At 45.2% G+C, this 24667-nt stretch overlaps 1 protein-coding gene across 1 annotated transcript; it reads right to left on the bottom strand.

The window, feature by feature from the left end:
- Positions 1-2132: 2132 nt before the first annotated feature.
- On the bottom strand, positions 2133-24657 carry SVOP (SV2 related protein). Its single transcript, XM_071763588.1, has 19 exons — positions 24499-24657; positions 23482-23634; positions 23263-23350; positions 22309-22531; positions 19878-20038; positions 18275-18360; positions 17181-17279; positions 16913-16984; positions 16272-16396; positions 13718-13781; positions 12406-12531; positions 11300-11428; positions 9929-10002; positions 9530-9606; positions 8407-8514; positions 7393-7504; positions 6065-6146; positions 5745-5834; positions 2133-5110 (listed from the first exon to the last, which is right to left on the bottom strand). Exons 1-19 carry the CDS (start codon positions 24628-24630, stop codon positions 4904-4906), a joined length of 2208 nt encoding a protein of 735 aa, XP_071619689.1. The 5' UTR covers positions 24631-24657; the 3' UTR covers positions 2133-4903.
- Between the last annotated feature and the right edge of the window lie 10 nt (positions 24658-24667).

Genomic DNA, 24667 nt, shown 5'->3' on the forward strand with positions numbered 1-24667 from the left:
TTAGAGGAGCCCCTGTAGGGGATCTGACCCAGCCAACAGAAAGCCCTAGAGGCACGGTTTGATTGCAGCCTCGTTTTGTTTGTTTTCTAAAAAGCCACAATTTAAATAGGAGTGAATAAAGGTAATAGTCACATATCTCACCTGTGATGCTTTCTCCTTTTAATGATAGGGCCTCAAAAGCTGATGCCATGGAAACACCCCAGAAAATCCTCATTCCTTGGCTCCTCACCTTCCATCCTGCAGGGGGAAGATCCTGAGCAGACAAATGAAACTCAAATCCCAGGGTGTGAAGTGGCTGCCTGCTGCTCCCAGCCCACAGAGAACCCACCCCCTGTACAGAAATGCTTGGGACACTCTCAGGTAGCTCAGCTGATCCCTCAGCTTTGAGATTTTAAGAGTTTTTTACAGCTGGCAGCCACTGAGGGACAGAAAAGAGGAGCCTGGGGGTCACTGCTGTGGCAGGGGTGAGGTAAGAGCTGGGGGGGCTGCAGAGCCACCACCCCTGGGTACCTCCATCCCAAAAGGATGCCCCGTGGCACAGAGCAAAGCTGGAAATGCAGCAAGCAGTCAGTGAACTTACCCTCTGTAAGCAAAGAGCAGCTCTGGCATTTTGGGAAACAGAAGGAGCTTTAGAAATGCTCAAGGGATGCCAAAAAGTTGGCTGTAGAAAAAAAAAAAAAAAAAGGATGAATATTTGCTTCTATGATACAAACCCTCCTGGAGTTCCCATTTCCATTCCCAGCCTCTTGGTGCCAGGGCAGGAGGATTGATGCTGAGCTGGGGACACAGGATGAGCACACACAGCACCTACAGATGGTCACTCAGCCTGAGTCAGGCACCAACAAGCTTGAGTTTGTAATTATTGGACATCAAAAGAGGAATATAATTTCAAGGGCAGAGGAATACAGCTGGGGTTATGCACTTATTATATTCCATAAAACCACGAGAGGTAAAAGTTGACATTAAAAAAGTAAATAAAGAGAAAGATCCCTGACTGCCCTGAATCCAGGCTCACACTGAGCCACCAACTGCAGCATTAAAGGCACTGCCAGAACTTACCTGCAGCCAAGAAGCAAAACTGACTGGGTTTTATTGCCCAATAAGCAACTAAAGTTCTTAAGATAACTCTAAAAACCTTTAGCTGTGGTTGTCTGTGAGGTTACTCCTGATGAGAACACAAATCTTGTGACTTTTCTGTCCACACACACACTGGGGCAGTGCTGACCCTTTAAAAAGGACACAGAACAGCCAAAAGCTTTTTTTTTTTTTTTTTTTTTTTTTACTGAAAAAACTATTTATTTGTTTAACGTAAAATATCTAGTGTGGAATTGAACTATCCAGTGTTGCATCAGTACCAGAAGAACAAAAGGAGTATTTTACAACAAGCTCGAGATACATAAAGTTTTTAAACATTAAAATGTGTCCAGCTTAGAAACTGTACATTCAAACACAGGAAAACATTCAATGTTCTTTCAGCAAGCATTTAGGAATAAGGAATCATTCCATCAAAGCACACTCAGGGAATTATTTTTCCCACAACAGCTTTGCACATTAATATATTGGATAGTTGATAAAGCTCTGAATCCCACAATTCTGTTTGCTCTCAATTTTAACTCAAAATTATCTCCCTTTATTGTCTGAAATGAACTGTATCAATTCCTTCATCAGTGAAAAATACTCAACAGTGTGTAAAACAATCTTTGGAAGCTTCTTATATACATCAGTGGTGTTGCCATATTAACAAAATATGACTTGTGATTATTTACAGGCTATTGTGTATCAACCTGCAGATTTTCAGTGAACAATATAAAATCTCCTTCATTTATTAACAGTATGCAAGGACCTGCAAAACCTCAACTTTCTTCTGTCCCCAACAGGCTCCTACTGGTTTTGGTGAGGTGGGATCAGCTGCAGGGAGGCTCCTGCCTGTCTTCAGCTGCTCCAAAGCCTGAGAATATCCATGGAAGTTTCTCCCAGGCTTCAGAGAGCTTTGGGATCATGATTCAGGCACCACTTTAAAGCAAAGACCCAGAGTATGAAGTTGTCTCAGCAGGACCAGTCTTGGCCTTCAGATCATTAAATACCTTTTCAATGCACAATTTATAAAAAGTGAAAAGCAAAAATGCCTTCAATTGTTTGTTTGGTTTTTTTAATACTGTAAATGTCACAGGTTAAAACTGAACAACTCCACAGCATCAAAAGGTTTTGCATTACCTGGAAATCTTTACTTGTGAAATATTTGCTCTGCAGTATCCACATGTGCAAACTTATGAGATATTTCACCTAAACTTAGGAGATATTTCACCTGTACTTCACCTAAAGCTTTGGGAATGCACCTTTGAGGGCCAGAGTGATGCAGTCCTTTGGAAATCAACAAAACACAACAGAGAACTCAACAAAACAAAGGGTTATATGAACATTAACACTGGAAAAGCAGAATTTTAACTAAAGGCAATAAATAACAGCCCAAGCAACCCAGCAGGGAGGCTGGGAGGTGGCATTCCTCCAGGCCAGGGATGTCACACACTTTATGTTCTCTCTCCCCTGCATGTTTACACCTCCTGGGACTCTGCCTGCCTTGGGGTGTGCCCCAAACTCCAGACACAGCTCCTGGCAAGCCCAGAGGGGCAGAGACCCTGTGTTGGGTCTAGGGATGGGCTGGCACCTTCCCAAGAGCCTTCCCCAGCAGGAGGAAGAAGATGGGAGTCAGAATTATCATTAAAAGCTGAACAGGTGGCCCCAGGCAAAGGTAAGACAGGTTTTGCAGCTCACTGGTCACCTAAAACCTCATCTAAACCCCCCCAAAAAAACTGCTTCCTCACTGCCATGTCCTGCCCACACCTGGCACGTGGCAGGGACAGCCCAAGGGACACAAGTCCTTGGCCTTTGGGGCAGCAGAGTGAGTTATCCAACCACAGCTGGAAGAGCTGCAAACAACTCATCCATGCTGGCAGCACCTCAGCTGGGACTTGAGTTTGGAGCCTGAGCACATGGGACAGCAGGGACAGAGACAACCAAGCCAGCAGACACCAAGAGCCACTGAGCAGGGTGTCTGGGCCACCAGCCACATCTACAGTGGGGTCCCCTCTCAGCTGAGCTGCATTTTTGTGTTACTGTGAAAAGGAAAGGTTGCAGGGTTAGAGCAACCACTCCTGGAGTCTCTCCCTGCTGCCCCCATCAACCTGAGGCTTTGTCAGACTTGAGTTTTTTCAGCAGAAGATGCCCACACACAGAATGTCAGAAACCTCTTTGGCCTTTTTTTTAATTTTAGTCTGAGTTTCCTCAGTATCTTTAAGGAATTACCCACTTCTGATTTTCCTTCGTGCTAGACACAAAACAGCCTAAAATGGCTTGGAGCATTACATCCCAGTGCTGTAAAACTCTTAAGTGAAAGCTGAACCCCAGCTGTGTTCAACTCTACCCAAACTTGGACTTAGTGACCTATTCTTGCCCCACAGAAAAGGGGCTTGGTTCCCAGAATACCTCACCCATTCTATTGTGCAAAAATTTGTTGTACACTTATTACATTTATGTGAGACACCTGACCACACACACACTATAAAAATGTATTGCTTCCCCAGCCCAGTGATCAGCATTTAGTCCAGCTCACTCACATGTGGCTGTGTGTTCCATAGCCTGGAATCCTGGAGACCTGGATGAAGAGTCCTCAGCTTCCTCATGTTCCACATCCCCCAGCTCTGAGCTCCAGTTTCCTGCAGAGCCAGAGAGTTCCATCAAACACCAACTGCTCCTCACCTGGACTCTGTTACATTCCCTGGCAGAGCAGCAGCAGCAGCCTTGAGGAGCAACATCTGGAGTGAAGTTCCTGAAGGATGACTGCAATTCCCATGGATTTTGTGTGCTTCCAACACCCTGCCAGCTACATTCCTTTGTCACCAGTTTGAGGCCACAGTCACTGTACAATCAGCAGCTATCAAAAAGTCCTTTGCAGCTGTCAGGAAACCACCTGGAGAGCAGCTCCATCCAAACACAGCTGTTCAGACCAAGGCATTTGTATCAAAGGTTTCAGCTATACCCCCCCACGAGAACAAACTTGGATAAACTGAGCAGAGACATACCTGGACCCATGCAGAAAACCACAGAGGGGATCTCCACACACACAGAGACACCAGCACAGCTGAAGAAGTCTTCACCAAGCAACAAGAGTGCTCAATGTTTCTGGCAACGTTAGAGAAGTCAAAGTCTGCTCCAAACCATCAGGATGTAACATTTCTTATATAAGGTTCCACCTCTGCACCAACCACCACTCCTCACTGACTCAAAATACCTGCCTTGGGTGGGAGAAACATTCAGAAGATTGTTTCCAAGCAATCAGTGCCTGTTAATTCTCCAGGAACAGAACCCAGAAGCCAGGGAACTAGAAAGCATTGGTTGGTTTGCCCTTAGCACATTTTGTTGCTGTTGTTGATGGTTGGTTGAAAAGTGCAAGGCAGGCATCTAATTCATTAAACCTATTCTGTAGTGCACGGAATCCACCTTGTGCTGTGCCAGGTACACAATAAATAGTAATCTTTTGGTTTTAGGCATCAAGAGTACATTATTTTAATGACAGCTTATACTGAGGTGCATTCAGTTAGCTATTTGCTTGACACGGGACATTTTAAGCTGAAGAGCTGACCATGCAAGCACAACAGACTTAAGAAAACCTCCTCCTGCTAACCTTCCAATGCTATCTGGATCAAATACCTCTCAATACAGAAGTAAAGTTTTTAGGAGTGTGAGCAAAGAGCAGCAGAGACACAATTTGCTTAGGTTCAACCCAAAAGGTCCTGCAGTTTGACACATGACATTGGCAGTGACAGCACGGTCAGCTTCAGGGTTGGATTTTGGGTGAAAGATCTGGCTCAAAACATCCATTCCTTTGGCAGGTTTTCATCTCCCATCATTCCTGGGATCCAGAGTTTGACCTGGTGACCTCTGGGGAGTGAGGTCCTCTCCCAACCATCTCCTGTCCCCACTCTCTGTGGCTGGACTCCTGTAAGCCACAACCTTTGGTTTCAATGGGCAAGAAGCAGGAAGCCACAGCAGCCAGGAGGCAACAGCCACTGTAAACCACCAGAGTTAAATAGACTGAAGATTCCAACATCACCTGAAGAAAAAAAGGCAGAAAATACAAACTGGTACCCCTGAGCCTTAGCAAAGCAGGAAATAGTAATGCAGAAGTAAAAATTTTAATTAGGGTATTGGAAAAAATGTTTGTTATGCAGTGCTGTGTGCTTTTTGTCCTCAATTACATGTAGTTATTAATAAGTGACAAACTAGGCTGGGTTATGTATTAGACAGGACTTAAACAAGTCACAAGTTTCCTTCTGACACAGTCCTCCAAGTCCTGTCTCTGCAGGCTCTCCCAACCTCCCTGCCCTGCTCTGTCCACATCCTTGGAATGTTTGTATTCCCCAGGACCCCAGCCTGGGCTCTCAGGAGAAAGGTGACATTGCACCACAAATGGAAACTCTCTGCCTCTCCCAAATCTCCAGGTGATGGCTACAGGGACATCCTCATGCCCACCCAGCAGCCTGCTTCTTGGTTGTTCATGCCCCAAGGATACTCTGGAGCAAGAGGTAAATTTGGAGATGAGCCTGAACTCTGTCTCCAGGACAGGCACCACCAACCCTCCTTCAGCACCAGAAATCCCCCTGGGTTTGGCCCTTTCCAGCAGAAAACCAGGTTGCCCAACACCTTCCTGTGCCTGCAGCCTTCCTCAGGAGGAGAGGAGATGTTACCTGTGCAATGAAGGGGGTTATCAGGGCTCCCACTCTGGCCATGCCACTGCAGGTTCCCAGGCCCAGAGCCCGTGTGGCTGTTGGATAAACCTGTGAATAAACCACCAGCCCATTAATGCTGTGGGAAGTTCTCTTCCCTCCAGTCTCCTAAATCCATGGAAATCATGAAGTGCTACTACAGCAAGTTCCATTAGGCAATGACAATGAGGTCATCAGCTCATATCTGGGGTAAGGTCCACTGTGAAGAGGTCATAAAAATGACTTTCCCACCATGTTCTCACTCCCCTTAAATATTCTCATGACAAAAACAACCTCCTTACCTCAGGAGTGTAAACATAAGCAGCCTGAAATCCTCCTGAAATAAAAGCTCTTGCAATGAAGAGCAGCACAGTAAGAACATTTCTGTGAGAATAAAAAGGAGAGCAGTGTTTGGGATTGTTCTGTACAATCTGTTTGTTTAACTTGGAGGCAAGTGCAATAAAAATGCTAAATTTGTTAGAACGATTCCTTTTGTTTTTTAATGAGCTCTTTGTATTTTTTCTGGACCTTTAATATCACAATGATGCCAAACAATCTGCATTCCCACAATCACATCAGTTTTCTAAGGGCATTCATTCCAACTGACAGCTGTGGCCTATTGAAATAAGCAGCAAATGCCCAAAATTATCTAAATAAGAAAAATATATTCCACGTTATGAATGGTGCTAAGAAAAAAATGGCAGGCAGGAGGAGAAAATGAGAGTGCAGCCTTCCTCTTTAAAAGACACAAACCTACACACCAGCTGAATATGTGCAACTGTTTAAGGTTTCTTACTATGAAGTTTCTGCATTCTTGGGTTTTGTACAGTGCCTGAAAAGGTTTTAATTCAGAGAGCTCTCCTCTGGTTGATGAACAAGGAATGGCAGACACTGCTCCACGCCTGGGGCCAGGTGCAGTCAGAAAAAGAATTTCCAGACTTCCAGAGCTGGGCTGGGAATTTGGTAGCACTAAGACACAAGGGCAGAGCTGCCAACTGAGTTGTTCTTTGGAAAAGCTGCAGGGAGCACAGCTACTGAACAATACAAACACACCAACCCAATCCTTTAGGAAGTCAGACCCTGTGCAGCAGCAATGCCCCCATCAAGCTCCCCCAGCCATGGAGGACCCTGGAGGTTGTGCCACTCTGTGTCTGTTGCTTCTCCCTTAATTGTGCCAAAGCCCATCCAGAGCCTGGGACATGGGAAGCAGCTGGATCAGTGGGAAGGGAGGCAGAGAGCAGGGCTGGCTGTGAAGCACTGCCCTGGTAATTATTGTCCAGTCAGCCTGGGGAAACACAGGTAATGAATGGCAGAGAGCAGGACATGAATCAGCTACCAAGGCTCAGGGCATCACATCTGGTTTAAAAATTGTCCAGTAGTTACCTCCTACTCAGACATAAGTTGAGATTGCTCTATTTGCAAGATTCTATCCAAGGACTTCTCCTCTCCTGCTTGTTTTAGTTTCCTTCCAAACTCTGCTGAGAAAACCTAACTCCATCCTTAACTCTTCCTCCAGCTGAGCATGAGCATCTCGGGACTTTTCCAACCCCCACTTCCAGCTCTCCTGCCACACTCCAAGAGGGAACACGGATGAATCAGATCTACCAGTTGTTCCCTGTGTTCTTCTTACCTTCCAACACAGAGAAACAGCAGAAGGCTGCAAAAGGAGAAGACAAGGAAGGAGAGGGCCATGGTTTTCTTGCGGCCGATCCGATCGATGATCCACAGTGTCACCAAGACCCCTGCAGAGGGAGAGAAAGGGACTGCTGGGAACTGAGCAAAGGGGGAGAAGCCAGCTGTTAGCACAGGCTGGGTTATTTAGATTTTAAATTTTGTTTTCCCTTTCTTTACAATACCAGAAATAGTAATTTAATACTTTGCTGGCATCAGGCAGGGGGATAGAAGGGATTGTCCCAGCCACTGGTGCCATGTGAGAAGGGAAGCTCCACAGGGAAGCTCCACGTGAGTCTTGCTCCATGTTCCCAGCTCCACACACTGAGGGAGCAGTGAGCAATTAACTCTGACATCCCTTAACCACTGATTACTGCAGTGGTTACCAACATCAATGCTAAAAAACCCATCTTAGATCTTTTGTTCAGCTTCTGACCATCATGCCCTGGTAATTTCCCTTCTGCTAGATTTAAGGCCTCTTTAGAACTTCAGATTTTCCTTCCATGGTGGCATTTATATGCTGACATCAAATTACTTGTCACTTGCTCTTTGATAAAGGCAGTAGATGATGGCTATGACACATTAACTCTCTTGCATCAGACTTTGATTGAAATTCAGGGAAATAGACTGAAAATCCTGGCTGAGGCTGGACACAGCAAGTTCTCCAGTGACTCAGTGTACCCACCATCCCTGTGAGGTACTTCTGGGAAGTCACTTCTGGGTAAAAGTTCAAGTGGTTTTCCTTTTTGATTTAATTGTTACTCTTCCTCTGAATGCCTGAGCTGTTGCTTGGAGAGAATCCAGTGTCAGATGGGCCATTACAGGGCAAGGGCACAGGGGAAGGAGCTACAGCCACTGTGTGTCCTGCATGGATCAAGCAGCCCGAGCTCTGTTTCACTGCTTGCACCAGAGCCCCTTCCATTCCCACCAAGCTTCTGGAAGTGAAAAACTGGTGCTGCTTCTTGGCACTTACCAGGGAATTCTGAGAGGGTTGTCCAGAGAAGATCAGTGTAGTCTTCCTCTGTCAGGTACTCACAGGTCAGGCTGCACTTTGATTTAACTTCTTGCCTTCTGCTGGATACTGCAGGGGGGAAGAAGAAAAAAATCCAAACATTGATCATACTTTAAGTAATCTCTGCTTCCCTTCCCTCATTCCTGCCCAACCTTTATCACTCTTCCTGCTGAAACTGATAAAGGGATTTCCTGACAAGACCCTGCTGCACAGCAGCTGTGTCCTACCTGGGACTGAACAGTTTGTCACCTTTTTTTTGTGGCAGGATGCCCTCCCCCTGCAGCCATCACTATCAGCCTGAAAACTTGCACTTCCTTATCAGCTACAAAAGCTCAGTTATGTTTCAGTCCAGGGTTCATGACAGGGGACAGAATTAACATCAATCATTCAGCTTCTCCCCACATAACAAGTATTTATAAAGGATGCATCTGTGGAGAATGACCAAAGTCAGACCTCTCAAATACCTTTTTTCCAAGCTGGGAATCTTTGCCTTCTCCCAGCACTACCCATCCCCTTTACTGTCAGACAGTTTCCAGAACTTTTAAGTATTCTGAATACAACCATGCCTTCCCTGGGGCACCAAGATTTTCAAGCCTTTCTTAATGAGGTCAGAGCACTTTATTTTGTATTTTACACAAAAATCTGCAACAAAAAAGGGTGATGGTTTCCTACAATTATCTTTTTTTCTCAGCAGGTCTCCACATCTTAAGAACCTGGGAGTGTCACAGCAGCAGCAGTTCTCTCTTTCTCAGAACTAATTAGGCCTGTCAAATCTGGAAACCTACATTTATTTAATCATTTTTTTTTTTTCCAGAGGAACAGATGCTTTTTCTAACAGGTCTCCCCTCAAACTTGTCTTGCTGTTTTACATTTTGGGCTCAGAGACATCACAGGACTCCTCTGCATTGTGCAGGAAACAAGTCCATCAAAATGCTTAAAATAAGTAACCCTCTAAGAGGGTGCCTTAACATTCAGGCTGGCAGCCACAGTCTGTACCAAACTAAGAGCAGAAGGTGATCCAATAAAAGACATTGCAGTGCTTAATAAGATGTATTTTAAAAAGAAGTGAAGGACTGGTACTCACTGCTGCAGACATCTCCTGCTTGGAAGAACTCTGTAGTTAATAAAACTAACCCATAATATGAAAAAGCATTGGAAAACCTGCAAAGGAGAAAAGGAGAGAGGAAGTCTCAGGTGGTCAAACCTTTAGCAAACAACAGGCATCAAAACTGAACCCACTGTGTGAGGACTTCCACTAAGAGCCACCTCCAAGCTATTTCCTAGCAGTATTTAGGAAATGAAAGGGCAATTTGATTGAGAGTGACTGGGTAATTTAACAAATTCCAAATCAATACAGATTGGGGTGGGTTGTTTTTTTTTTTCTGAGGAGGAAGTTGCTGTATTTTAGCAATCCTGTAAAACACCTCCATTAAAAACCCATTTAGAATCGTGCTGGCCCTGAGCCATTTTTATTTCCTCTTACCATATAAACCAGAGTAACAATGTGGTCCATCTAAAATGAGGTGTAAAAAGGTCCCTCATTTTCCCTCGGTCTTCCTGTTGGAAACAAGCAGAAGCCAGATGATCAGGGCATTCCCTGGAGAATACACAACCCCCAGAACTATGCAATCCATCTCAGAACAAGTCTTTGGCTTCAGCTGAGGTTGTAGGAGCCACACTGGAGTTGGGGTCCAAGTAAAGAATTCCTTGGCCACGGGGAATTCTTTAGGAGCACAACAATGAAACACAAGGTGAGGATCTGTCAGAACAAGGAGGAGATGGAAAGAGGTAGAGCAGAACTTTGCCAGGTCATGGGTGGCCCCCAGCCAGCTCCTGACAATCAGAGCAGCCCCTCAGGGCTTCTGAAATCCTACAAGCAGCCCCCCTGCAGGCAGAGCCCGGTGCTACTGGGTGGTTCTTTGAGAGGGAGAGAGTGGAGGGCTCAGCCCATTAATTTGTGGTTAAGAAAAAGAACTTTCCCACCCCACCCTGAAAACAAAACCAGCCAAAACTTGGAGAGCTTTCCTGCACAGCCCATCAGAATCCCCATGACTGAGCCAGGTGTTTGTGAAGGGCAGGAGAGTTCAAATCTTCCTGATCCAGACCTTAGAAAACCAAAGCTCCATCTCTGATTAGTCAAATGCTGCCACTCCCAACACCCTCCTGCCTGCCTTTACAGTTTTGCTTTTGTTCAGATCTGCAGGTCCCCCTCTGCTCTCCTTCCTTCCAACTTCATAACTTTCTTTACTTATAAAAGTCTGCTCTTTGTTCTGTAAATGCTGAGCTGCTTTCTCTGCTGACAAGGGTGCTGAGAAGTTGGCCATACAAAGCTGAAATGAAAAAAAAATCCACTGCAATTCATCCAGTCATCTGCAGCTGAGAAGCAACAGCCTGAATCACTCCATGCATTAGGGCTGAACAGGAGCTTGCAGCTTGCCCACTCCAGAAAATCAGGATTAGATTAAAAATGTGGCACAGTTAGAGTTGATTTCCATCATGTTTCATGAGTTCAGATCTGGGAATTCTGATCTGAGTTTTCTGGTAGCCTTGAGGTTTGATTTTCTTTAGTAATAGGGCCTTAGAGTTAGGTTAAATAACACCAATGCCCACTTTTTTTTTTTTTTTTTTTTTTTGTTCCTTTTCACTTTCAGGATTTTCATCTAAACAAAATAAAAATCAGAAACTAACTCTTCTTCACTGTGAAGGAGGCAGATACAATCATCTCTCATTTTTCATTCTGCTTGAGACATTAAAATGAAACTTAACATAGATTATTTGCTTATAAAAATCCATCTAAGTGTAGCAGAGTCTCAGTGGGTCCCAGGTTACTCCTGTGCCTGGTACCTGTACATACCTGTCTGGAAATAATTAATTTTCCCAAAGGCATAGGAGCTCCATTTTCTGTTGCTATCCTCTTTAAAGTGGCAATTGCTTTTTCTTGATTTCCAGATAAAACATCATACCTGGCACTTTCTGGCAGCCACTAAGAGAGCAAAGCAGATCACACACACACAGTGATGTCAGAAACACAGCAATAAACAAACTGGGGATTTTTTTTTTTTTTTTTTTTGTGGGTTTATGGTGGGAAATCTCTGACTCCAGCAGATCTCTAACAATTCAGAGCCATCTTCCTGACAGATTAGGCCTGAAGAACCTGCAGAATCCCATTTAAACCATAAAATAAGAACTCCAGTCTAAAATCCTTCCCTTCTGGTACCTTGGTTTTATTGTGGAGCAGAGTGAAGCATTTTTGCAGGTTCTTTACTTTGTACCTTCCCAGTAGGAAAGGGAAAGCATCCAGGGCAGACAGCAAGATGCTCCAGGAATGCCAAAATTTGCATTTTTAAGCTCCTTTTAAAGACAAGCATGGAAGCACCTGTATAACTGGGGGTGTTTCTGAAAAACTGTCTGAATGACTAAGGAATAATAGGAGCTGCAGAACAACCTGAAAAGGGCATATTTCTCTGAGCAGACAGTAATTGGCAAATATATTACCTAATAGTGCACAGAAGCTCAAGTTGAACTCATATACATCTTATTTCAGAATCTGACCTGCATTGTGCAGATTTTATCCCTGCTTTGGGCAGATTTAAGTAGACAGTAATTATAAAAGTTATGATTTTGACAAAATAATTTTAAAATCTAAAGAGAAATCAGGGAAACAGCAACAGTTTTTGAACAGGAATCAAAATACTGATTCCACTGAGCTCAGTTGGAAAAAAAAAAAGTCATTAAACTGCCTGATTTGGTTTCACAAAATTCCAGCTCAGCATTGCCCTCCAGCAATTAATCACAAACTCAGCTCTGCCTGGAATGCTTTTACAACATTTTTGTCATTATTTCACACGTTTCAAAACCAACAGCAACAGAGAGCTCAAAACTGTCAGGATTTCCTTCAGCCAGGTTAGAGAAGTGGTAGATGGATAGAACACACATCTTTGTCTTTGAAAAAATACCTACAAAACACAGGACAGCAAAGAGCAGAAGGGGGAGGGCAGAAAGGATGAGAAGCCACCGCCAGCCAAGGGTGGGCATCACCAGCACTGCCAGGAGGACTTCAAACACAGTCCCAATGGCCCAAAAGACCTGCCCAAAAAGAAAAGAAAAGAGTCACAAGTGAGAATAAAAGTGTTTCTCAAGCCTCCTCCTGTGGATGTGCTCCCTAGGGACTCGTGGAGGGAGAAATGCCAGAGACATTTCAAATATGCACCACTGCATGGAAAGAAAGTCCAAGCATTTTAAAGGGATTTGTTTAAATGTTGCAGAGGCTAAAATGCTCATTTTGAAAAGCCCAGCAGTGACTTTCTCCAGACACTGTGATCTCACAAGGATCACATCCATCACATGGTGTGTCTGAAGCAGAATTACTATTAATGTATCTGCCTATGAAGATTATTCCCAGCTACCCCCATCAGATTTATGGTTTTTGTTCACCTTACCAAATCCAAGCTACCAAAGCCACAGAGTTTGGCCTAGAGACAAAAAAAAGATTTGATAACTTCTTAGCAAATAACAGAGCTGACACCCTCCTGCATGTCCTGCCCATGCAGGATTATTCTTCTTTAGATTAAGAACCCACTTAGATCATTATTTAATGAATAAAATATATTTCTAATGCAGGCTGCCAAGAGGCAGCCAAACTGTGGCAGAAAAAAATGACAGAGGAAGGAGTAATTAATCTACTGAACTCTACTTAGGAAAAATTAATTAACTGAATGGAGGACTAACCAGCAGGTATCTTAGAAGACTAGTTTTGCTTTGAGAGGTTGTTCCAGTCTGGGGGGGATCCTCTCAAACTGACTGATGCAGACAACAGTGCTGCTCTCTGACCATCCATTAAAGGTGGTGAAATTTTGCCTGAAAGTATTAACAGGGCAAAATTCTGCTCTCTGTGACTTGGACACATCTGGACTGAGTATGGGGAGCTGAATTTAGCCCTGCATTTACTGAATTGTGGATTCATTTCACCCTGGAGTTGAGAAAGACCCAAATGCCCCCCTTGTGCTAGCAGCAATAACTTCTGCAGCCCAGGATGGAAGTGAGAACTTGTAAAAAAGCAGAATCAACAAAAAGAGGGGATTGTTACATGAATGTTTTATGCTGCTGTTTGAGCTGAGCTAGAATTAGTGGATGGGGGTAACCTCAGCTCCATGCTAACTTGGTCAAGCAAAGTCTGAGTGCTCTGGGTGAGATCCCCAGTCAGGAGGAGGGAACTGATGTAAGCAACAGCAGAATTTGTCCCTCTAGGGACCAGCAAAGCTTCACTGCTCACCTCTATTAATAAAATGCATTTTGCTCTGGCTTTCATTGGAAGGAATTCAGCATATAAGGTTACCCTGTGAAGAGTGAACATTGAGAAAAATGTCAGGTTAGCACATTGAGAAAAATGCCACGTTAGCACAAGAGAGAGGTTCAAACATTTTGTTTGCCTTGTATTAAACCTGCCAACCCCTCAGTACCAATGCTAAACCCTTCCCAGCCCTCAGAGTCAGCAAGGCTGTGGACCCTGGTTCAGACTTCCTTTTCTGCACCAGAACAAAGCCCTTTTGGTTCAGCATTGCAATGCAGGGCAGAATCTCCACTGCTCTGTGATTTTATAACCCCAGAGTTGTCAGCTGAATGTAACAGTTCTTGATGCCTGTGTTTTCAGAAAGAAACAAACCATCAGCATTCAACACAAACTCTTGCTGGGTGAAGTATTTCTCCAGGGCTTTACAACTGGCTCAGAGAATTTCACAAGGGTCTCCCCTGTCAGGATCCAATTCTCCAGGATGTGAATACTTTCAAGGTCTGATCCTGCTACTGCCAGGAAACAATTTGCATTCTTTTACTTTGGGAATTAAAAAAGCAATCATTGAATCCTGCAGAGACTTTGTTTGATGAGTGCCACAGAGCAATGCTACAGCTTCTCTGGGAGTTTTTCCTGAGGATAAATGGAAGGACCAGCAGCCAGTCAAGGCTCCCTCATGTTCTTCAAACCACCTGGTAAGAATTGTCACCCTTTGCTCCTATTCTGCATTCCATTGACTCATCCTGTTTCTGCCTCTCAACTCCTTAGGTTTTCTTTGATGTTTGTGACAAAACTCTCCCTAACTTGACAAACAGTGGACTGATCTCCAAGCAGCCTCTCAGAACTCAGTTCATCAAAGTACCAAGTTGCAGACAACATTATATTAAATCAGTGATTAAGAGGAGAAGGAAGCAGAATCATGTAATGAGAGGCAGAGTAGTCCCTGTGCAGAAGTGCTTTCTGAAGGGAATACTCCATATCTTTGCAGGGCTGGGTGTTGGCCCAGGGAAGGAACAGTCATGCTCTGTGTTAGATAATATCTGGCAGAAAATCCCCAGAGGAGGCCACAGCTTCTCAGGTGCAGCTCCTCCACTCACACAGAGTCAGTTAACTGCATACTGCTGGATGTTTGCTTTCTAATAGCACCTTTCAGAAAAATCTCTCTCATTCTCCTTACAGAATATGCATTTATAAAGCTGCCCATGTCATGCCATTGCAATTCAACATTCTTATCCTCAAAGCCTGCTTGAGGATATTAAAAAGGAGCAACTTTTCCTGCTTCCTACACATGTGCTCCTCTATCAAAGCCATCCCTGTTATCCTTAGAACCAGAACCAGACTCAGCAGGAAGGGAATCTCCTCTGAGATGAAGCCACACAGCTCTGGGTGTTACCTGCCTCTCTCTAAAATGGCACTGGCTGTGCTGGAGCTGTTCCTCTGGGGCACAGCATCAGTCTGTGTTCCCTGGACACAGCATTAGTAACCCTGATGCTTTGCCCCAGTTGTGCTCAGCTGGGACTGCATGGCAGAACTGCCCCAGCAGGGTAAGGACTTTCCTGGTTAACACACACATCCCACTGTTGTGCAGCTTCTGAAGGTGGGCAGGAGAGCAGCAAAAGAAAATTAATAATCCTGTGATGTTCCATCTCAGCTCTGAATCTTTTATCTGGGAATGGCAATAGAAAAGGCAGGATATTGACTGGCCTTGTGAAGGAGTCTATGAGCCATTAATCAAAGTTGGGCTCTGACTGCTCTGAAACAGCAAAATATCAATTATTAAAAAGGATAAAGGACTACACAGAGAGAAAAGCTATACTCTTCCCTTTGCATTTATAATTAAAAACCCACAGCAGAGTTATTTATTCCAGGTGGAAAATTCAGAGCTCCCTCTCTTCAGTGAGTGGAATAACAGAGTAATAGAGAAATCTCCTGTTGCTGCCTTCTTGTTAGAAATGTGCCTGAGCCATCAGGAGATCTGCAGTGCTCCAGGTTGGGGCTGTGTGGTTTTGGAATTCCAGCTCAGGTTCTGATGTGAAAGTCCAAGCTCTCAGTGAACAATAATCTGGAGTTTTACAGCCAGGAGCTGGGACTCAGCTCTGCCCCTGAATGCCACTCTTTAGGTGGTGACTTATCTGTACCAAGACCATGCTGTCCCTCACGGACTCCACCAACACAATCTGGCAACTCTGAGTTTAGGCACAGCTACAAAATGCTGTTTTGTTGTGGTTTACCCATTTCAGGCCTCTCCTTTCACCCTGGTTTACCCAAGAGAATGCAAGAAGCTTAAAAAGAATCAAGACATGTAACATGTTAGGATCCCAGCTTGCTCACACAGAAGTCACTGTACACCAGATTCACCTCAGTGATCTATGCAGTATCAGCAAAGACTTCTCAGAGTTTAATAAATTAATTCCAAGGTACTTATTAAAAATGAGTTTGGGACAACAGAAGAGATGCATGACTTTGATTGGACATAACCATTTTGAAAAAAAATAAACAGAGAAGAGGAAGTTTGGGCTTGGGAATATTTACTTACGACTGAGGCACTCCTCCAATCCCAAAGCCCACCAGGCCCCTCAGCACCAAGATCCAGCTGTACACTGGTGCAAACCCACTGAGGATCCCATAATAGAGTGTCCACAACACGCTGATCTTTAGGCCCTGCATTTAACAAACCAGCATGAGGCAAAGAAACTGCTGTGACAGAAAGGAATGAAACATCAAGTAGAGCTTCAAGCCTCTTTTATTTCATGGGAGGAGAATTCTACCTCTGCCTCATTCTGCTTTACACATGTGGACTATGAACATCATGCACTGAGACACCCTCACTACACAAATATCACAGGAGGATGGAGTGAGGAGGGAAACAGCCTCTTCTCCTTAGTGACTGTGATAGGATCAGAGGGAATGGATGGAAGCTGCACCAGCTGAGGTGAAAGGTTAGGAAACATTTTTTCACTGAGAGGGTTGTCAGGCATTGGAATGGCCTGCCCAGGGCAGTGCTGGAGTCACCATCCCTGGAATTATTTAAAAGGTATTTGGACCCAGTCCTTAAGGACATGGTTTAGTAGTTGGTTATGGTGTTGGTCAAAGGTTGGACTGGATGAGCTTGGAGGTCTCTTCCACCCTAAGACATTCTGTGATTAGAACACACCCTAATAAGAGCTGAAGACTTACTGTTTTTCTCCCATACTGGTCTGAGATGTTTCCCCAGAGGGTGGAGCTGGACATCATCCCCACAAACACCACCTGTGAAACAGCAGAGAAATGATCTTCCCTTTAACAACCAGACAAGCAGAAACTTCCACATGGCAGCAAAGAGAACACAAATTCACAGTGCAACTAGAAAACTTCAGCTCTGCCTCTGGGAGATGAAGCATCATGTCTGAACAACAATGTGTGGAAAGCCTTACAGAATACAGGAGCTGTCAGTTATTTTTCCTACCGAGGTGAGCAATGCAACCTGCCAGCTTGGTAATCGCCACTCACAATGAAGCTGAGGAGCTAGGATACTTAAAATCATCATTTCCATAGCATCTGCCATCTAGAAGGGGAGAAAAGAAACACCAGTAAATGACTGCCTTAAAAATGACGTTGCAATAAAATGGCAATAAAATACCTTCTTGAAACAAACTTTCTGCCGGTGTCATTCCCACTCCGGAGGGGAAACGAAAGGGTTGAAGTTTGAGAAGTGCAGGGGATGTACACAGGGGAGAGAAAAAAAGCAAAAGCTGCCCTTTGAAACTGATTTGTCCTAATGAGTAGTTACACTGGCAGAGAGGAGTCCAAGAGCCCAGGCAGAAGTTTTGGGTGGGTTTTGTCTGGTCTTCCAGGTTCATCCACCTCCACAGCAGTTCCCACAGGGATGAGCTTTCAGCTCCTTTACACAGATTCTGACAGAGCTGTTTATTACCTTGTAACTCACTCCCTTTCTCCCTACTTCTGTATTTGTATTAAATATATTGAGATCACCTGCAGACCAAATTTCCCTGCTCATTTAGGATCTAAACCATGGTAGACTGTAACCTTATACACAGAGCATAGCTGGTAAACACAGGCTCCAGGTACCTTTATCCTAATTCCACCAGAGATGTAACATAGAGTGCTTCAGACACAGCAGAAAAATAAAAACAAAGCCTATCTTCCTGTTCTTGATATACAGGCTAAAACTACAAGTACTGGGTTGCTGTTCACCTGAAACAGAGATTAGAGTAATACCAACTAATAGAGAAAACAGGGATTGTAGCTAATGGGATGAAAGTGGTAAAATCACTGCATGAAAACTGAGACTTGCTTCTGTAGGAAGAGCCCAGTTCCCTTCCCATTTGAAACCAGAATCTGAAGCAGGGAATCAAATTGAGTTTTCAACCCCTGATTTATAAGAACTTCAGAGAGGGAGAAATCAATCAGTTTTTCCTTGCTGTGTCCAGCTGTCATTTCACAATTTGAAGGAAGATTCCTTCTTTATTGCACAATTATCTCCTAACTGAGATTCTCTACCTGCTGATCATGCAATTGACCTTGAGAACAATTACTTGCCCATGCTAATCCAGTAATCACAGACAGCTTCCACTGGAACTTCCCAAATCCAATGGCTTCCACCGCATCTTCCACCAGGAAAGTATCTAGGAAGAAAACAGTTCCAGTCTGTCCTGCTCAGAGCCAGCCCTCCAGACAGCATTTTCTCAAATGCAGTTACTTATTAACAGGGTAATCTACTGAAATCTGAAATTTATAGCAGAGAGCTCCTTGGCTTTCATATAGTTCCTGCTCTGGAAAATCTCTGTGTTCTTCAGGTACTGTGCTAAAATCAAAATAATCCTAAATATTCCTAACATCTTTTAATCAGGAAGAAGTAAATCAGCACAGCACCAAGGACCTCAGCACATGTTGGAGTGACACCTGAACTGCAGCTTCCCCTGGTGAGAAGCACATGTAACAGCACACAGAAATACTATGCAAGAGATGGAAAGGGCAGGAAAATATTTTAATGAGTGCAGAGCCAAACTGTAATTATTTGAAAGAAGCATTTGTCCAGGACACATACATCTTTAACCACACTTTTGCTAAAAATGCTCCCATAATGTCCTTGTTTCCCCCTGTGCTGCCATGACCTCATTATTCTGCTCTGTCTGAAGAAGCTGAGATATCTCAAATTCCTCTGCTCAAGCACATGATGAAATACACAACAAAAATACATTTTGATATTCAGGTTGTTTAAACCAATTCCAGTCTCAAGGTTTTTAACACTTCCAGCAGTTGAAAAAGCACATTCACCATGGAAAAGCTTTATCTAGGTACAAGCTGGGAAACCCCACAAAACAAAAGACAAAAAAACCCAAGACCAAAAAGCAACCAAACAAAACCTAACTGATAAAATGAAGCAGCATCAGAAGAACTCAGGTTGTGACTTCATCCCAGGCATTTGATGTGGTGGCACTGAAGCTCAGCAGATTGTTGCAGCACTCACACTTTCTTGGGCCATGTGCCAGCTGCAGCTCTCCATATGTCTGCAGACTTGCACTGAGTCTTTCTGAGACTCACTGAGCTCCCCTCCCCTCCCTGGCTGCCTCTTCCATCAGTATGGTAATAGCTACAGCCCTGGGAAAACATCATCCTGCAAAATGTAGTGTGCCTGGTGCTCAGACACAACACTTCCCAGATCTTCTAAATGGGTGTTGCCTTCAGGGCACTCAGCACTTCCCTGCTAGGCAGAAAGCAGAGGGTGTGCACTCATCCTGTCCTGTCCTTGTCCAGGCAAGGCGGACACAGGAATGCTGCAGAGGCTTCAGGCTCAGCCCTGCAGGTGAGCCATGGGTCACTGCTCCAGCAAACTTGGGATGTTTTAGTTTTCTGTGGAACTGGTCAGTGTTCCTAAGTCAAACCTTCTGTAGGAAGCAGGTGGTGACAGCTGGGTACACAGCTCATGAGGAAAGGGTCTGCTGCTGGGAATGTAAAACCAAACAGAAGCAGCCCTCAGAGAACAAGGCTGCCAAATCATGATTGTCAAATGCAACACCATTTCCCTGTGTTTCTTCTTCTTTCAGCTGGGGCTCTTTAACTCCTCCGATGTACTCAGCCTGCTTGCAACATGGCTGAGGAGGCCCCACCTTTCTCCCGACCAAAAAAGCAAGCTACTCACCATCAGATGGGTTAGCAAATTCTTTTGGCACTGCAGCTCCATCCTCAAGCTCAACAGGCTCTAGCTCTGTCCGGACACCCTCAATCTGAATTTCATGTTCTCCTGAAATGACATCTTCATCTGACCTTGAGCTTTCCCCTGTGCGACGAAACTTCACCACCCTAAGAACAGAAAAATAAAGATTAATGCTTTGGGGGGGGCTCTGCCAGGATCTGGGGGGGCAAATATTCCCTGTACTCCTTCAGTAAGGCTCTGATCTGCAGGAGGAATGCTTTCCTCTGGCCCTGATGTCTCGGCAGACAGACAACAGTCACAAATTTTCTTTTCTAAGGTAACCTTTGAAGATCTCAGACGTAAGAACAGAGAACAAAAGCCCAGGCCCCTTGGAAATGAGACACAGAGACAAGAAAACAACCCTGACTGCAGCAAAACTTGAGTTTATCTCACACTTGATCTGAGGTATGCAGAGATCTTTCACTCAGTTTAAAGGAAAGGCAAAACAAAGGAGGAAACTTGAATTCAGGTTCATCTTCAGCTCCACTGAGAAGCTCAATTTTAATTTCCTTCATCTGATTTATTTTTTTTTTAACCTCAGTACAACTATTCTGGTTTGCATTTTCTTTTGCTGACCCTACAGGACAAACACAACTAATTCTTATTCTTGTGCTAAAATTGTCACTGAAGATATAATCCTCACACACTATGAAATACACACTCTCAGCAGACAAGCACTGAAATGTGTATGCCCAGGAAATTACCTTTTTTATTACAAAGGGCAATTAATATCTTAATTGCAAAAGCTTTTTAAGCACCTGGTTTAGCTATACAGGAAGTAAACATTTATATTTGTATTTTTTTTAAAAGGAAGGCTGTTCCTATACCTTCAGCAGCCTCAGTGCCTGGTACAAAGTTCATTGAAGCCACCTTTTTCCCCAGATTTCAGGTCTAAAGTGCCATTATTCCATGAGATTGTGGCTGAAAATCCTTCACACAACCTATGCTGGTTCAGTGTCCTGCTAAGCCACAGGCAAAATAAAGATGCCAATAAAAACCTTCCTGATTTTAAAGAACCTGCTCACAACCTCCCTGTTCCTTGTTTTGTAGTGTCTGAAGAAGACTTTCAGAACTGACCCTGAACTGAATTTTGGAGGTGATGGTTCCAGATGCTCAGGAGAGGCAGGGACTGGTCTGAAAATTGTAAATACCTCAGTGGCAATCTGGGCAGAGAGCTACCTGGCAAATTCCTTATCACAGGAAATAATAATTAAAAAAAAATGTTTATCACTTAGGAACCTATGAAAGAAATTAACCCAAACTGAGAAAAAAAAGAGTGGTATTTATTGTTCCATAAATGCAAAATTCTTCACAGCTGAAACATCTGAGACAGCTGCATTTGTTTGCAGTATCTCACAGCACCAAGTCACCTGCATTAAAAGGTACTTCAGAACATTTTTCTGAGGGTTTTTTGTTTGCTTGTTTGGGTTTTTTTAATAATAAAAAGATTGGGGCAAATGGCCTAGTGAAACCACATATTCTTTCTCCTGGCAAGCTGAACACATCCAAACTCAGTTATTAAAAATAAGTGGAGTTTGTGTCCATTTTCCCAACTTATTACAAATGTGATGGAACAGTTTGCTCTGTCACTGATGTCAGCTCATTAACATTTATAGTGTTAATTACAACATTTAAGCATCTATTCCCTGCAGAGTCATTGATTTATAAATAGGAATATGTTTCCAAGCACCTGATAATGGAGCATTAGGAGGAATGCTCGTTTTTAAAGAAAACATTTTGCCTTCATGGAAAGGAAGCACTGATGTTAAAAGGCACCAATGCTTTTATCACCTTTTATTTTTTATTTTTTTTTTGCACAGATCCAGCGAGCACATCCCAGCAGAGAGGAGTTCCTCCCAAATAACAGCATTTTCCCTTTGCAACAACCTTTGCTGCTCCAAAACGTGCAGTTAGCAAATATCGATGCCGCTCTCTGCAAACAAACCTTTGCAAAAAAAATAAAAAAAAAAACCCAAAAGCTCTGCTCTGCAATCGGGGAGGGAGCCGAGGCTGCTGCCTTCCCCACTGGTATCAGTGTTTACTGATACAACCCCCCTTGGAAATGCTAGACTAATGAAAAAAAATACATCTTTTGGCACTTCCATGGTTTCACTCCACCTCTTCTTATTTTTACTGCCCTCAAGTTTATATATAAAAAAAAATAAATTAAAAAATATATATAAATAGAGTAAATTTACATAACAAATGGATCCCTGGATGCCCCGGGGTGCTGAAGCCAGGCAGCTCTGCAAGGTTGGGGCCCAAAGCCCTTCCGAGAGAGAATTCGTGGAACAAAATCAATCCCCGGGATTCCCGATCTTCCCAAATTGCCCGAAATCCCGCACACTCCCGCTCCCCGGGCAGGAGGGTTACTCACGGCAGCTGTCTCAGCTGGAATAAATCATCCTCCATTGCCGGGCTGCGTCTGCAGGAGCTGCGCTCATCCCTCCCGCATGGCGCGGAGAGAGGCAGGGATGAAGGGAGGGATGGAGCTGCGGGAGGGAGGGAGGGAAGGAGCTGCGGGGAAGGAGGGAGGTGAGGAAGGGAGGGAGCTGCGTGAGCGAGAGAGATGCGGGGAGGGAGGGAGCTGAGGGACGGAGCTGCGGGGAGGGAGGGACGAAGGGAGGGATGGAGCTGCGGGAGGGAGGGATGGAGCTGCGGGAGGGAGGGAAGGAGCTGCGGGAGGGAGGGATGGAGGTGCGGGAGGGAGGGATGGAGGTGCGGGAGGGAGGGATGGATGGAGGTGCGGGAGGGAAGGAGATGCGTGGAAAGATGGAACTGAGGGAGGGAGCTGCGGGGAGGGAGGGATGGATGGAGGTGCGGGAGGGAGGCAGGGAGCTGCGGGACGGAGCTGAGGGAGGGACAGAGCTGCTCGAGGGAGGGATGGATGGAGCTGCGGGGAGGGATGGAGCTGCGGGAGGGCTGAGCGGGCAGGCACGGAAGGAAGAAACGACTCGGCTCAGCTCGGCTTGGTTCGGTTCAGCTGGGCTGGGCTGGGCTGGGCAGCCCCCTCCCCTTCCTGCCCCACTGGGTTCCCGTGTCCCCGCCGGTCCCCGTGGGCAGGGGGCAGTGGGATGGAGGGGATGGAGGCATCCAGCAGGAAAACCACCTTGGTGTGGAGGGCTCTGCTCCCAGCAGGAGCCAGGGGGGCTCTGGGGGTGCACGGCCCCAGAACTGATGGGTTGTGGTGAGGGGCTCCACAGAAAATGGTGTTTGTAGCTGTGGGGAGCTGGCAGGGTGTCCCTGCTGGGGGCTCCGTGGGTGCAGGGTGGGGTCTGGTTGTAAAAAATCTGTTTGTAAGAATCTGGTTGTAAAAATCTTGGTTACTCACCTGGAAAATAAAGTGTCACCCTGGCAGATCCGTGCCTGTTGGCTTCTCCTTCAGCTGGAAGAGAGAGTTTGGGCAGGCAGAGAAAAACCTGTGGGGGGAGATGAAGAGGAAACGGATGACTCGGGGGCATTTGATGAGGTTAAAATCTAACACACATGTGGCAAAGCAGAGAAATGGCCCCAGATCAACACAGTTCTGTCCCGTGAGGGCAAGTCTCACCTGCTGCAGTGAGGAAGAGGAATTAAGGTGTAAAAATCCAGGGAGCAGTGGGCAGGACAAATGGAGAGCAGAGTTATTGCAGGGATTGGTACCAGCCTCAGCCCCGTGCTCCACAGGACCCAAGGAGCCTGCTCTGCTCCACTGGATAAAAATCTGTGGATAAAGTCAGGACAAGAGGAGTTGTTAATGACCCAGGGGTCCCAGGACAGGATTTATCCACCAAACGTGACTCTGGGTTGCTTCTCCCCAGTTAAAAATTGTCATTTTTCAAGCACAGCTTTGGCTTGTGTGCTCATTGCAAAAGCAACAATTTTCATTTTAGAATACAGCAGCTACATTATTTTTTCACTACATAAGGGACAAAAGCAACCATTTTCTTTTTAGAATACTGCAGCTGTGTTATTTTTTCACTAAATAAGGGGCTGGTAAGCTGAAGGGATGGGATGGGGCCTCTCAGCAGTCTCATGGGTTTCATGTGTGTGAGGCAGAATTGCACATGGATGCTGCAGCTGTCAGGACAATTTTATTTCTTCTCATCCTTCTCCTCTCCCTAAAGTGCAGCAGTTAAAACCAACCAACCAAAGACAAAAATGACAGGACTAGGAGGAGAGCAAACAGAGCAAAGCCCTCAAAAAGCAGGAACAGAGAAAGGGGGGGGTGAAGGAGCATGGAGGAGCCTCAGGGCTGGGGTGTGCTCTGTGGCAATGCAAGCTCTTTTCTCTCAGTGGGGTTTGGGCGGTTTCATAGAAATATTTTTGTGGGAAAAGACCTTTAAAGTCATCGAGTCCAACCGTGCCCCCAGCACTGCCACGGCCCCCACTAACCCATGGCCCTCAAGGCTTTTAAACCTCTACAGTGACGACCACTTCACCACCGCCCTGGGCAGCCTGTGCGAGGCCCTGTCCGTGAGGAAATTTGTCCTAAAATCCCATCTCAGCCTCCCCCGGAAATCTGCCCTAAAATCCCACCTCAACCTCCCCCGCTGCAACCGGACCTCGTGGAATTTACGCCTCCCACCTCCTCCCCACAGCTTCGAGCCAACTCCCCACGCTGCCGCCGTCCCCTCAGGGGCTGCCGGGGGACTGAGCGGCGCGGGGATCGGTGCCCGTTCCACCCGCTTTGCCCGGGCCTTGCCCGGTTCTCCGCCATTCCCCCGCCTCCTTAGCAACCGCCCGTTGCTAGGGCC

This window comes from Heliangelus exortis, chromosome 19, assembly GCF_036169615.1.
Source record: "Heliangelus exortis chromosome 19, bHelExo1.hap1, whole genome shotgun sequence".
In the NCBI taxonomy this organism is placed as follows: domain Eukaryota; kingdom Metazoa; phylum Chordata; class Aves; order Apodiformes; family Trochilidae; genus Heliangelus; species Heliangelus exortis.